Below are 14,769 nucleotides of genomic sequence, written 5' to 3' on the forward strand. Positions count from 1 at the left end.
AATCCCTTGATTGACATTTTAGTCTAGTTCTGTGTATTAATTTTTTACTGTTAAAGGTTTGAACATTATGTGCATTCATGAACGTTTTAGGAAAAGCGATGCGCAGCGGAAAATTTTCTAAAATGAAGTACTAAAAATGTGCAGGAGGACCCTTTTTTCTTTCAAATGTGCATTTTTAGAACATTTCAGTCGGCGAAAAGGGAGGGAAAGGCATGTTTGCCGAGAGTTTATCTAAAAACCCCTGAGCAACTACTGGGGTAACTACATCTGCCGGTCGTGAAAATGGCGGAGTTGCCAATCTCTCTAATATATGTTTCTGCTCTATCTAAGATTAATAGTGTATAGTTCTATTATTATGAGACTCAGACCGATTGATATCTTCTTTTTGTCGCTCAAGTCCTTTGCCTCGAGCCTTCTACGTAAGGTAGCTCCATCCCGATTTTAAATATCCTAGGAGCAAGCGAGCGAGTTCAAATTCTCCCGCCTTTGGAAAATAATGTTGCAGTCTGGCGGTCAAGGTCGAATTCCCGTAAACCGGAAGTCGAGAAGTTATGCCACGTTGAGCAAAGGAAAACGTGGAAGATTTATTTGTGGAATTGGCTACGTGGTAAGTCCCAAGTATCAACCAAATATATCATATGTATAAAGATCTGCTTACATTTAACAATTTTTAATTCGAAGATTGAATTGTTTTATTAGAACGGCTTCCTTTACGCCGCAAATACCGGCATTATCTTCGACAGACCGAATTCATCATGGCCGACAAATGTCAAAACTGTGAATAGACAACGCATTTTCGCTGCAAAGAGACGCTAAAACTTATTGCATACAATATATATTGATTGAGGTAATGTATATAATGTTTACAGATATTACGTGAGCAATAGTTAATACTAATAGACGTCGTGTTGTCTATTTTAATGTATGGATAGAAGTGAGAGGAGGGGGGGGGGTGTTGTTTTAAATCTGCACATCAAGAAATCTGTCTTTAACGTTAGATCTCCGTTCAGTAACGTTCACCCACAAGATTTCTGTTCAGTTGTGATACACTCTTACTATTGAATGCTATATTGTTATAATCTCGCTAAGTAAAATGAATTGATTGCAAAAACAAAAAAATCATCATAGGTAGCCTGTTTCAAACTGGTCTTTGATTAGCTATGCACTTGTGACTAAACTGCGGTGGTGACTTGTGACCATACTGATAGCTCAATACGGGGTTTCGAGATACTAAAATGATGTAATGTGGGTAAAAGTATAATTCACTGTTGATAAGCTATAGTCTCACATGTGATGTCAGGCCGATAGTCTATTTACCCGATGCTAGGGGTAACATTTTCAAAGTTTGGATTGTGAAGATATAAAACGTTTAAATCATATTTAAATAGTCATCAATGTCAAACACCTAACTCTTTTTCATAGATTAACAAGTATTTTGACAAAATAAACCGTAAAATCCATCCAAAACAAATATTTACATCTTCTAACGTAAACTTTCATTATATTACCCAGACAAGACTTCATGTTGATAGCAATCCGGCCGGTAAATAGAAAAAACGAATCGCAAGGTCCCCAAAACGCTTGATCTGCTAGAGCTATAAATATTGATATGATTGCATTTTTCCTTCCGACATCAAAGAAAAAGGCCTTCGAAAAATACGAGTCGACAGTCAGCATAGTAACGTCCGATAAAAAACCGGCTGACCAGTCGACTCATGTTATGGGAGTACGTGGGACTAATACATATACAGGGTTTTGAGATCGCAAAACGACAGGGGTAGAGTACAGTTCACTGTTTATTTCCACCGTCTGGTAATTATGACGTCAACATTTGACTGATATTTTGACATCGTTATCACCAGAAGGGGGACTTATTGAACAAATTGTACTTAACCATGTGGTTTTGGGATCTCGAATCCCTGGTATTGACAGTTAATTGTACTTTTATTCATGTCATTTTATTATCTCCATATCAAATTTGGTAGAGTAATATAATATGATTAATTAAGTCCCGGATTTAAACGCTTGTCTGCTTCATTATTTCCTCACCTGTTATAGATTGGAAAAAAACAAGATAATTAATATAAGCATAAATACCTGTAGTGATGGTATAGTGTTTATCTTTTAGGGCATCAATTTTGATAGAGGCATGTAGTAAACCAGAAGATCGGGTTAATTAACATGTGCAGTTACCAGCTGGAAGGTTCAGTTGTAAATATCAATAGAGTGTCTGGCTAGTGTTTGGAGGTCCTGGGATCAAACAATATGGTCTTCAACAGACTATTGCATATGTGATTTGTACCCTGCTTGCCAAGAAGTGGTTATGGAAATAATAAAAAGTTATTGACTTTCAGGTGTACCAAAAAACAAACGTCTGGGATCATTTACAAAGGTGATAGACATCCAGGATGAGAGTAAAAGAGATAGAGCGGACGGCCAATGTGGCATGGTCGCCTACCACACAGTACCCTATCTACATGGTGGCTGGGACGGCGGCACAGCAGCTTGATGCCACATTCAGGTAATATTTATGTTTGGGTATTATGCAGAAAGAGAAAAAAACTACAAATTCTGAAAATCAAAATGTTCTTAACATATGTTCATTCTATTAAAAACATTGAATTGATAGTTTTATTACAAATCTGGTTCGTTTGAAAATGACATAAACATTCTTCAAATTATTTCAAACTTTGAATGTATGCTAAAAATCACATATGCATCAATGTCTTAGACGCTTTTTAATTCATGATATAAATTATTTAATACAGCACGTCTGCAGCTTTGGAGGTGTACAGTCTCAACTTGGCTGATCCCACACTCAATATGCCACTGGTATCTACTATCCCATCCGACTGCAGGTAAAGTACCTCATAATATTTGAGAGAGAAATTTATAGATAATCAAGTGCAAACCCAATAAAAGCCCATTTATTCTAGGATCTAGCGTATAGGTATGTAGGGAAAACACAAAGGTCACAAAAAGAAATCATTAAAATATCAGGGCTAATAGAATGCCCAAATTGTTTATTTCTAAGTATGGATTTTCTTCATTATTGAAAAAAAAATCATTATATTTAAAAATCATTTTCTTTGCGTGTGATTTTGGGAAATTACTTGCATGCATCATCAGTTTGGTATTATGACGATATTGACCAAATAATTCAATATGCTTTATAAACAACTTATAGAATTATGATACTATGTGTTAATTTTCAGATTTCACAAGCTTGTTTGGGGTTCCCATGGCATGTCCACAGAGGCTGGAGGTTCGGGGTTTATCGTCGGCGGAACAGATAACGGAGGTCAACAAGTTTTTACCGGTGCGAATTGCTGAAAACTTGCATTGAAATGATCCTGACATGGGACAAAGTGTATTTTTCGGCCGATCCGAAATGATGGCCCGTCCTCGCGCCAACAGCCACAAGCTTGAAAACACATTTGAACGATCAAGTTCTACCGGGTGCGATATGCCTGAAACTTGCATGAAAAGATTGACATAAGTCCCGACAAAAGTGTTGTTATTTTTCGGTCACGAAAATGCCAAGGATGGCCCTGCTCACAGCCGCTATCTTGAAAACACAGAACTTCTTCTCAAGTCTACCTTGCGATATGGCTGAAACGTCATGAAATGATTGACATGGTCCCTACAAAAGTGTTCTGCTATTTTTGGTCGAATCCGAAATCAAGATGGCTGCCACAGCCTCCATCTGAAAACACAATGTTTCGGAACTTCTTCTGCTAACCGTGCGATTTTGGGCAGAATAAAGTTGCATTACAAAGATCCTCATTGTCCCGAAATTACTACCGGTGGCGATTTTGTGGGGGGGGGGGGGCTGAAACTTGCATGAAAGATCCTGACATGGTCCCCCGACAAAGTGTTGATCGGGCACGATCCGAAATCCAAGATGGCCGCCACAGCCGCCATCTGAAAACACATTTTGAACTTCTTCTCAAGTTTCAAAACCGGTGCGACTGAAAACCTTGCATGAAATGATCCTGACATTGTCCCGGACAAAGTGTTTTATGTTTTCGGGTCGATCCGAAATGCAAGATTGCCGCCACAGGCTATCTTGAAACACACATTTAGACTCTTCTTCTCCAAGTTCTAATCTACTACTACCGGAGCGATTCTGGCTGAAACTTGCATGAATATCCAGACATGGTCCCACATAAGTGTTGCTATTTTTTGGGTCGATCCGAGCCGCCGATCTTGAAAACAGAGGAGCTGGCTGAACCTTGCATGAAATAATCCTGACATGGTCCCGACAAAGTGTATTTTTTTAGGTCGATCCGTCAAAGCTCTCGATTTCAACCCATTTCAGGTACTGTGCAACTTTCTTCTGAGATTTCTGTACCAACTTTATTGAACTTTTCATTGATTACTCTTCCAAAATCTTTAAAAAGTGAATTTTGTTAGTGCAAAATGGTTTTTAAAGCCTCCATGATTATTTTTATGTTTTAAGTTATTTTATCCAATACATCTATAGCTACTTTTAGTTACATATTTCTGATGCTGATTTGTATGAAAATATGATTTAACCTACAGTATTTTCTTATTTCGATGCATAGAGAATCTTACACAACATCTCATATAGGGAGCCACATTTAGATAACTTTTAAATCATCTGTGCTTCATTCTCAAGAAAATTAGGGGGGGAAAAGTAGGAATACAGTCCAATGTATCCTTTACAGTGACACCAATATGAAATGACAAATTATACCTGATGTTAGGCATTTAATTTCATGAATATTAGAATTAGACATTTCATGCAAGCATGATGGAAATCTAATTATGAACATGCTTTACATTGAATTGATATGCTTGTTTCTTCTATTCACATAAGAAGAATGAAAATTCTATTTGCAGACAAACTTGTTAGCTACAGGTGCCTCAGATTCCGAGATCCACATTTGGGATTTAAACAAACCTGACAGCCCAATGACGCCAGGTGCTAAATCACAGGTAAGTTAATTATTAGCTCGTTATTACAATTCTTTTGTTTCATGTTAATGAACAGGTGTTTTTTTTTAAAGTAACACTAATTACTAACAGGGGGGAGTGAGTGTTTGGCATTCCTTCTTGCTATCAAATCTCAGACTAGATGCATGGCGCTGTCTTTTTATAAAAGCTTACATAGACAGTTTTTGCTTGGAATTATTTATTGCCTCTTATATCTAATATACTCATGTAGCGGGAAGTAGCAAAGGTTTTACTTTCATTGACGGAATCTGTATAGAGAATGATAGATAATTACAGTATTTACGGGGAAGTTCAGAAAATTGGTTGTTCTAGATCTGATTCACATTCATGAAAAAAGTAAAGATCTTGGAAGCGCATTATGCCATGGAAAGTTGACGGAAAAGTTACATAAATTAGTATTTATATTTTGATAGCCCTGTGTTCTTTATATGTAATATATTTGACCCAATAAGTGCCCAGGATGCTTCAGAAACTGAGAAAGTTTAGGGGATGAAAATCAGATTAAATTTACCTAGGCCTTTCAGTAAATAAGCTGGAAAGTAATATTTACTTTCATGAGATTCTGTGATCGGAAGGGGAATGCAGAAAATAGCTGTATTTAAGCTGCAAGGTTAATATGAAATAAAGATTAACTCCATAATTCATATTTTCAGTCGGCATTTAATAATTTAAAAAAGATTTCAATCTGAGAGAAAAGAAATTGAGACCTCGATGAGGGGATGGGCCACTTTAAGGAATAGGGGTGGTTATTGGGTCAAATATAGTGAATAAGCCTTATAAATGTGATTTTAAAGATATCTTAAATGCTAATATAAATAATGTATGTACCCGTAGTATTAAGTTTGTGTAACGATGCCTAGGTTGTTATGACATGCCTGTATGATAAAATTCCTCTTTGGTATAGGCCAGTGAGTTAGATTTGACGACGGTGAGTAGCTTTGGCCGATGGTGCATGATTGTGGAGGGTTTTTGCTGACTGGCTTTATTATCGCTAGATCTTTGTGTATTTGTCTCGAAGCAGAGATATGGAGAATATGTTGTATATATATCATTATATCTTTTTTGTTTAATTATCAGGATTGGACTTTGATTTTAAACCATTTTAACAAAAAACTTTGAAATATTTTTGAGTGGTGTGTACTTTGCACATTTAACATATATGGTAGTGTACCTAGTACAAATAATAAAATAAAAAAAAACACTTGCAAGCTGTTGTGTGAAACGATGAAATAAAGCTGAACAGCTGTCAAAGACATATAAACTTGAAAGAGAATAATGTTTTGTCACTGTAAATTTATGGGGATATGAATATGGAATTTAAACAGTATAATCCAATGTAGCATCGTTAATACTATGCAAGCTATATGACATCATATTATTGAAATATGAAAAAATACGTACAACATCATGCATATCAAATTTGATATCGGGAGAAAGTATATAAATGTTAATGATATATTAGCAGTAGTGCTAGTTATTTATTCAACTTTACAAAGAACTGGTCAAGCCTGGACATACTATCAATTACTATTTGTGGACTTCATATTTATATACATGTACTGTATAGTCGGTTATTGTTGTGGGAATTAAATTTTCACTATTTCACGAAACATTGCTATGATTCGCGAAAATTTGATCTGCCTGATGTCAAGAAATAGTTGCATCATATACCCTCAAAGTCATATGGTGAAAATTTAAAACTGATAAAATTTGGGTTTTCCCGTTTACCAAATCTCGAAAAATGTTCTATTTTTCATATATGTGGAAAAAGTTTTTAATCGTGAAAATAACTGGCTATATGGTATATATTAGTTGTTTAAAGAGTTAATTGCCCTTGATTATTTCTAAATGATTATACTACATTGGGTAATAATGATCAAACTAAAAAGAAAAGAGCACCTCTTTATATTTGGTGATTGAATTCCATGAGGATCGTGGTAGCTAGGGCGCAAGGTGAATGGAAAGTTGGAGAAATTGGGGAGTAGTAAATATTACATTTTTACAAAATACACAAAACTAATCAAATATGAAAAACAAATAACATAATAAAAAGTTGTGGTGAGCAATCTCTGTGTAACTTTAACAAACAATCAACAAACAAAATACAAATACAATAATTTCAATAGAACAATCTTTGGTTTGAACTGAAAGAAACATGTCTGTGAATTCAAAGAATACAAAAAAAAAAGTTGAATATATTTCTGATGTTTTCAAACATGAATCTAAAATGAAATTGAAAATGATGCAAAACACATATATATTAATATAAATCATTTGAACAATTATCACATACAGTATATCACTTGCTTGATTTTAAGAACAACTTTTAAAATTTAGGAAATTGGTAGAATCTTATTGAAAACAGTAAGAAGCCTGTTTAGTTAATCATGGATTTGTATCGGTACTTGATTATGAATTTGTATATTTATTTCAGCCCCCAGAGGAGGTGGCCTGTGTAGCCTGGAACCAACAAGTACAACACATTCTTGCCTCTACATTCACAGCCCGCTGTGTTGTCTGGGACCTACGTAAAAATGAGCCTATCATCAAGATCAGTGAAAGCATGTCTAGGGTAGGTCTTTCTAGGGTTTTATTAGTGAAAAATAATCCATAGATTTTGGAGTATTGTGCATATTTGACAGATCACCAGCTGTCAATCAAAATGTCATGATTTTGTGTTATGTATTTTGTACGTTATGATATTGAATAGGAACACATGCATTTACAGGCACGAGTACTGCTTGGTGATCGGTCAATTTATAGATTCATCAAATAAAGATAAGTGATTTGCCCCTTTGTTGATATGTTTTGATAATCACACTAATTACTTAGTTAATAATTATTAAGTTACTAAGTGGTAGCGCGGTAATATATACAATACCGATGTCTTTTTGTTGTAGATGAAGAGTAAGTCAGTAGCTTGGCACCCAGAAGTAGCCACACAACTGTGTCTGTCCTCGGAGGACGACCATACGCCCGTTATACAGCTGTGGGATCTCCGTTACGCCACATCTCCTGTCAAAGTATTAGAGAATCACAAACGGTATGTATAAACATATTGTGAAAGAGGGTGATACAGTTATGTAAATCACGTGATGGTAAACATTCTCTGTTTACTATAAATCTTTAACTTAAAGTCTTTCCATGACCTTATAGATACTAATTTTCAAGATTACAACGTTTCTTTATGGATTCACAGTAAAGTTTCTTGTAGTTTGATTGATGTACATGTACAACATTGAGACAAATTGATTTTCATAAAGCAATATGATTTGAGTTGACCTAATTTAATTTTCAGTGGTGTGTTAGATATTGCATGGTGCGCCCAGGATTCCGACCTACTTCTCAGCTGTGGCAAAGATAACAGAATTCTCTGTTGGAATCCTAACAGTAGCAAACCAGATGGAGAGGTTGGTGTGCTGATATTCTGATTAACTATAAGTCCTGATTAATTATTCCGTCGTTGCATGTTATAGAGTTGCCTCCCTTGCGGGTAGGTATCCACTGTGACGTCATTATTTTATAGTGAAGTTCACATCATTTTCTTTTAACAGTGAGACATTACATTTGCTCACTAACACTTGACATCACAATCAATACCTACTGGCAGGGGCAGATAATTCTGTAATATGCAAATTTTTAGCCCACCATCTGATGATGGTGGGCTATTCAAATCGCCTTTCGTCAGTGGTTCGTCGTCCATCCTTCCGTCCGTCCGTCCGTCCGTCCGTTAACAATTCTTGTTACCGCTATTTTTCAGAAAGTACTGAAGGCCGAAAGGGATGTTTCTCAAATTTCATATACAGGTCCCCCTAGGACTCTAGTTGTGCATATTGCATTTTGGGACCGATCGGTCAACAAGATGGCCGATAGGAGGCCATCTTGGATTTTGATAGTTTAAGTTTGTTACCGCTATTTCTCAAAAAGAGCTGAAGGGATATCTCTCAAATTTCATATATAGGTTCTTCTAGGGCCACTTGTTGTGCATGTTGCATTTTGGGACCGATCGGTAAATAAGATGGCTGACAGGCGGCCATCTTGGATTTTGATAGTTAAAGTTTGTTACCGCTATTTCTCAAAAGTACTGAAGGGATCTTTCTTAAATTCCATGCATAGTTTCCCCTTGTACCCTAGTTGTGCATAGTACCTTTAAGGACTGATTCATAATGCCTTTCGGGACTGATCGGTAAACAAGATGGCCAACCGGTCGCCATCTTAGATTTCATTGTTGAAGATTGTTACCACTATTTCTTAGAAAGTACTATAGCGATCTGTCTCAAATTTTATATGTAGTGTGTTTGAAAAAGTTTGAAAAGCAGGGAAAAGATCCCTCTTTCCATTGTCAGTCATAGATCATTCTTTGGTGGGCGCCAAGATCCCTCTGGGATCTCTTGTTAAAACTTTTGATTAATTATTCAAAGAGCAGCTTTTACAATATATGTAGTAGTAACATGAGTAGTCAGCTATTTTGCACCTCCACTGTTTTCAACATATTTGCAAATACATAATCACAATCTAAAAAGTTTTTACAATTATTCGCAAAACATTTGAATTGCGATTCAAGCTCTCCAGCGAAAGTACGCGACATTTATATCTCCTGAAAATAAAGACTAATGTGGTAAACAGACTGATTGCTCAGATTGAACACTTATTGTATCTACATATTTATCAGCACTTACCCTACTCTCCAGAAAATGAAACTGTCTATATCTTCTTTTAACACTTTGTTATTCTTGGCTATAGGTTGTATACGAGGTACCAACAAGTACTCAGTGGAGTTTTGACGTCCAGTGGTGCCCTAGGAATCCAGGCATTATATCCAGTTCATCCTTCGACGGTCATGTGACCATGTACTCCCTGATGGGTGGAGGTCATCCGGTACATCAATGTAACAAGGTTTGTATCAAGGTTTACTATTGGCTGTAGCTTCAGGCCCTGATTTCTCAAAACAAACTTAAGTAAAAATGCACTTAAGGATGCTACAGCGCTGACGAAGGGTAATTTTTCGCTATCAAAAACAAGAGTAGAAGAATTAGTATTTTTCTTCAGTTACGATAGCTTCTTACTCTACACCATTGAAAAGTTTGAGCTTCTTATTTTCCTTTAAGGCAAAAATATAAAAAATAATTACTGTATTTGACCCAATAAGCGCCCAGGGCGCTTAAAAAATGGATAAAAATGAAAAGGTGCTAATAAAGTCAAAATTATTGCAAATTTATACCGTTTTATGTAGTTTTGGTCCTTATTTATGCCTGGGCAATTGAAATTGAGGCCTCAAAAAGGGGGAGGGGCGCTTATTGGGTCGAATATGGTAATTGCATCTGAACAAAAATCCATAGCATATGGAATGAAGTACTGATTGCAGATGCACTAAGAGCAAAAGAAATAATTTTATATGTACTTTTGTGTGAATTATACACAATCAAACATCACATATTTTTCAAATGATGAGTATCATTTATGATCTGTCGGCGCATCTTTAAGTAAAAAATCTTGACACAAGTTGGCAGTAACGTCAGTATTTTTTGTTTTTAGAAATTGGACCAGTTTAATTATCAATGATAGGTTTATTTTGTTCAGGTCTTTATCTATTATTATCTATTATAAATTCAGAGATTGACAGAGATCAATAATATCAGAGAGTAATGACATCTATAGTCATTAGTCAATCAGTTGCATATTCAGTAAATTGTGTTCAGTCACACGTTTTGACATGAATTCAGAAATTCAGAATTCTACTTATTTTGTAACATAAACAAATTTTGAAGATTTCAATAATTTTGGTCGAAATAATCGAGAAAATGGTCTTTTGATCAATGACCTGGTTAAAAGCACAATTTTAAAGTTGTTTTTTATATTAATGTGTTGTTTGATTTTTTAGGTGGCTGATTCTTTCAATACAAATGACCCATTTGCCCAAGGAGCTGCCAGTCAGCAGTCGCAACAAGGAGATGTGATGCCATTACAAAAACCTCCAAAATGGCTCAGGAGGCCTTGTGGAGCATCGTTTGCTGTAAGTATATCATGTGATGTTATTTTTCACAACAATTGGCAATTTATTGATAAGATTAAGTACATATCAAAATGTCAGTTTCTAGTACCTAAAACGATGTGGGTAAAGTGTAATTTAGTTAAACTTTCAAGTAATTGTGATGTCACAAAAATTACATCAAAATATGACGTCATGATCACCTTGAGGTCGGACTAAATGAAGATAAATCATACTTTGCCTGCATGGTTTTGGGATTTCGAAACCTACGCATCAAAAAAGATTCACATTTTGATGTTTTTGATATTATGATAATAACTGATGCTTACTTCACTGTTAGATCAACACTAGAAATACTATTAGTTTTCATATGATTAGTACAATAGTTCCTTGTTATTGAATTTTCGATCTAGAGAGCGTCTTCTTTTGTTTCTGCAGTTTGGTGGCAAACTGGTGTCGTTTGAGGTAGCGAAGACCATGCCGCAGCAGCCAGCATCACCAAGGGAGGTGTAATATCAGCCAAGTCGTCACGGAAACAGATCTGATTACATCCTCGTCACAGCTAGAACAGGCCCTGATGAATGGCCAGTATGTCGAATTCTGTGCCATGAAGGCCGCAAACTGTCAAGATACCATGCAAGAAAGCATATGGAACTTTTTAAGGGTTTGTATCTGCTTTTATTTATCTTCTAAAGTTTAAAAGACATATATTTCATACAAATATTTTTGGATTTGCAAAACTTTTTATTATCTCCTTTGCTTAAATTTTGAATATTTTTGTTGAATTAAAAGATATATTTCTCTCCCTGGCTTCATAAATTTTTTCTCATATTTTCAGGTGAATTTTGAAAAAGAACCACGGGAACACTACATCCAGTTGCTAGGATACGACAAAACAGACCTGGCTAAAAAGGTACACTTTGTGGAGGCTAATTTTTTTTTAATTTTTTTTTTTTTTTTTTTTTTTTTTATAATTATCTTTTTATTCGTGATTTTCATTCAGTACAATTAAATATACAAATACACTCAATAGACTCTCAAACACATACATACTTACGTAAAAAACATACACTCATATAATTTAACACATGCATATACATTCACATACATACAAATACAAAACTTAAATTTCTAGTACATACGTAGAAAAAATTATACGAATTAGGAGTTTGGAGATGAGGGGAAAAATTATATTGTACTGAATATTAAGGAAAGGAATCAAAGACAGGATTAGAAGAAAAAGAAAAAGTGATAGTGTTTATAAAGAAAGAAAAAGGAAAATGAAAAGAAAGAAAAAAGAAAAAAAAAAGTTAAGAGTCTAGGTAGGATGGAGACGGAGGAACAATTATAACTGTATAAAAAATCTTTAATCAAAAAAAAAAAAAAAAAAAAAAAAAGGAAAAAAAAGCTATTTCGGCTTTGTGCAGGGAAAGGGGAAGGGGGGGGATAAAATGAAATAAAATAAATAAATTATAAATATGGATTTAAAAAGTTTAATAAAGTAAATGTGTGACAAAGTGCAATTATAACTTGATTAGTTTTTCCCATTTTCTCCATTCATTTTCAAATTTAAGTTTTACTTTTTCATCTTTACTATTTGAAATATATTTTTGAATTGTATAATGGTCTTTAATTGTGTTGATAAGAGCGTTGATGCTTAATGAGTTGTGTAAACATCTCATTCTGTAAATGTATTGCTTTATAATTATGATAATTTCATTGTCCACTCTATTACTATGGAGATAATTTTCATGCAAGAGTCCAAAAAGAAAGGATTTTTTTATTAACAGAAAAGGGAATTAAGAGAGCTTGTAATAATGTGTCAAAACTTTCAAGTAATCCTTGCACTTCGTCACACTCCCATAACAAGTGTGTAATAGTTTCAGGCTCAGTATTGCAGAGTACACAAAGAGGGGAGATAACTACTCTGATTTTAAACAAAAATGAATTTGTTGCCAAAATATAATGGATTAATCTATATTGGAACCACTGTAGTTTAGCATTTGTTGTAACATTAAATGGAATTTTATATATTTTACACCAAGTTTCATGATCTATATTGTTAAAAATTGCATTCCATTTTCTAGGACCTGACGGTATTATATCGGACTTGTTTAAAAAGTTATAAAACAGTTTTGATCCTTTTCTATCTTTGAGAAAGAGTTGCAGATTAATAGGCATATATGGATAATGAATTTGTTTTCTTTGTAAATCATATGAAGAAATTAGTTTTTTGGTAGCTGAAACAAGAACCTTGGTACTGTAAAAAATTTGTGTTAACTTGGTAAATCTGAATAAATTCTTGATATGTGTAAAATAAACTTCCTTCTACACTCTTAACAATGTCATTTATGATACACACACCTTTCTGATAATAGTTTTTATAGAAGATTATCTTCCTATCCACCTTAATATCACTGTTATACCAAATAGGAGCCATCAAAATGTTTTCCTGACAGATTTTCTCGTTATATTTTGAGCTTAACATATACCACGATTTAAAAACATCACTCCAGAATTTATTTTTACATTTATTTTCACACATCTTTATATATTCCGAACCACAATTTGAAAGAAGATCAATATTGATAAAAGTTTTTAGAATTGTCTGCCATTTCTCTTTAGTCTGATAAAGTCTTCTTACCCATGTAAGTTTAAGAGAATTTATAAAAGCTATGGTATTTATCATTTTCAATCCTCCATTTGTATAATTTTGTGTGGTTGTCTCCCTTTTAATTTTGTCAGGTTTCCCATTCCATAAATAGTCAAATAATACTGAATTAAGTTTGCTTATAAATTTATTATCTGGATTGGGAAGAGATATAAAAAGATGATTGAATTGTGAGATAAGTAGGGATTTAATAATGTGAATTTTTCCTATAGGTGTTAAAGATCTTCTTTTCCATACTTTTAACAAAGATTTTAGTCTGATTAGTTTTTTGTCAAAGTTAAGTTTTGGCATTTCATGGAGATTTACACTAAAAACAATACCTAGCAATTCGAATTTTTCCTTCCCCCACTGTAATTTAAGTTCTGGTAAAAAAGAGTTTCCACTATATTTCTTGCTACCAATCCAAAACACTTGCGTTTTATCAACATTCATTTTAAGTCCAGAAATTTTTGCAAATCTATTAAGTTCCATAATTGATTCTTTTAGAGATTTCTCCGAACCGTCGAGTATAAGTGAAGTATCATCTGCATACTGAGATAACAAAATAGGACAATTTTCAACATTTACTCCTTTTATATCTTTATTATTTCGCAGTTTTATAGCTAGAATTTCAGCACAAAGAATAAACAAATATGGTGCGATAGGATCCCCCTGACGGCAGCCCCTCCCAATACCAAAGAAAGAAGAGATATTTCCACCCTGATTAATAGCAGATTGTACATTACAATGTAGAGTTTTAAACCAGTTTATAATACTATTTCCGAAACCAAATAAAAGAAGAACTTTTTCTATAAATAGCCACGACACCGAATCAAAGGCCTTCTCAAAATCAATCATCAAAAGCATGCCTGGTATGTCATTTTCCTCAGTATAATGCATAATATCATATATTAATCTAGTATTTACTCCAATATAACGCCCAGAAATAAAACCAGTTTGATCATCACTTATTAATTTATTAAGAACGGTTTTTATTCTATTAGCAATAGTACCAGATGCAATCTTATAAACAATGTTTAAAAGTGATATAGGTCTCCAATTTTTAATGAAATGCCTAGGTTTATCTGCTTTTGGTATGCAAGTTATAATTCCTTGTCTCTGTGTGATAGAAAGTTGCCCTGAACGGTAG

The 14,769-nt window shown here is 34.3% G+C and overlaps 1 protein-coding gene across 1 annotated transcript; it reads left to right on the forward strand.

The window, feature by feature from the left end:
- The first annotated feature begins 475 nt into the window (after positions 1-475).
- LOC138312938 (protein transport protein Sec31A-like) lies at positions 476-14,156 on the forward strand. Its single transcript, XM_069253645.1, is given in 16 exon segments — positions 476-607; positions 2,355-2,521; positions 2,769-2,858; positions 3,216-3,301; positions 4,284-4,321; positions 4,867-4,962; positions 5,885-5,908; positions 7,415-7,552; positions 7,881-8,023; positions 8,279-8,390; positions 9,724-9,876; positions 10,862-10,993; positions 11,408-11,479; positions 11,481-11,633; positions 11,808-11,882; positions 14,127-14,156. Coding segments are annotated over 15 exon segments (1,455 nt in total). The 5' UTR covers positions 476-607; positions 2,355-2,408.
- The last annotated feature ends 613 nt before the right edge of the window (positions 14,157-14,769 follow it).

The sequence above is a fragment of the Argopecten irradians genome, unplaced genomic scaffold, assembly GCF_041381155.1.
Source record: "Argopecten irradians isolate NY unplaced genomic scaffold, Ai_NY scaffold_0533, whole genome shotgun sequence".
In the NCBI taxonomy this organism is placed as follows: Eukaryota; Metazoa; Mollusca; class Bivalvia; order Pectinida; family Pectinidae; genus Argopecten; species Argopecten irradians.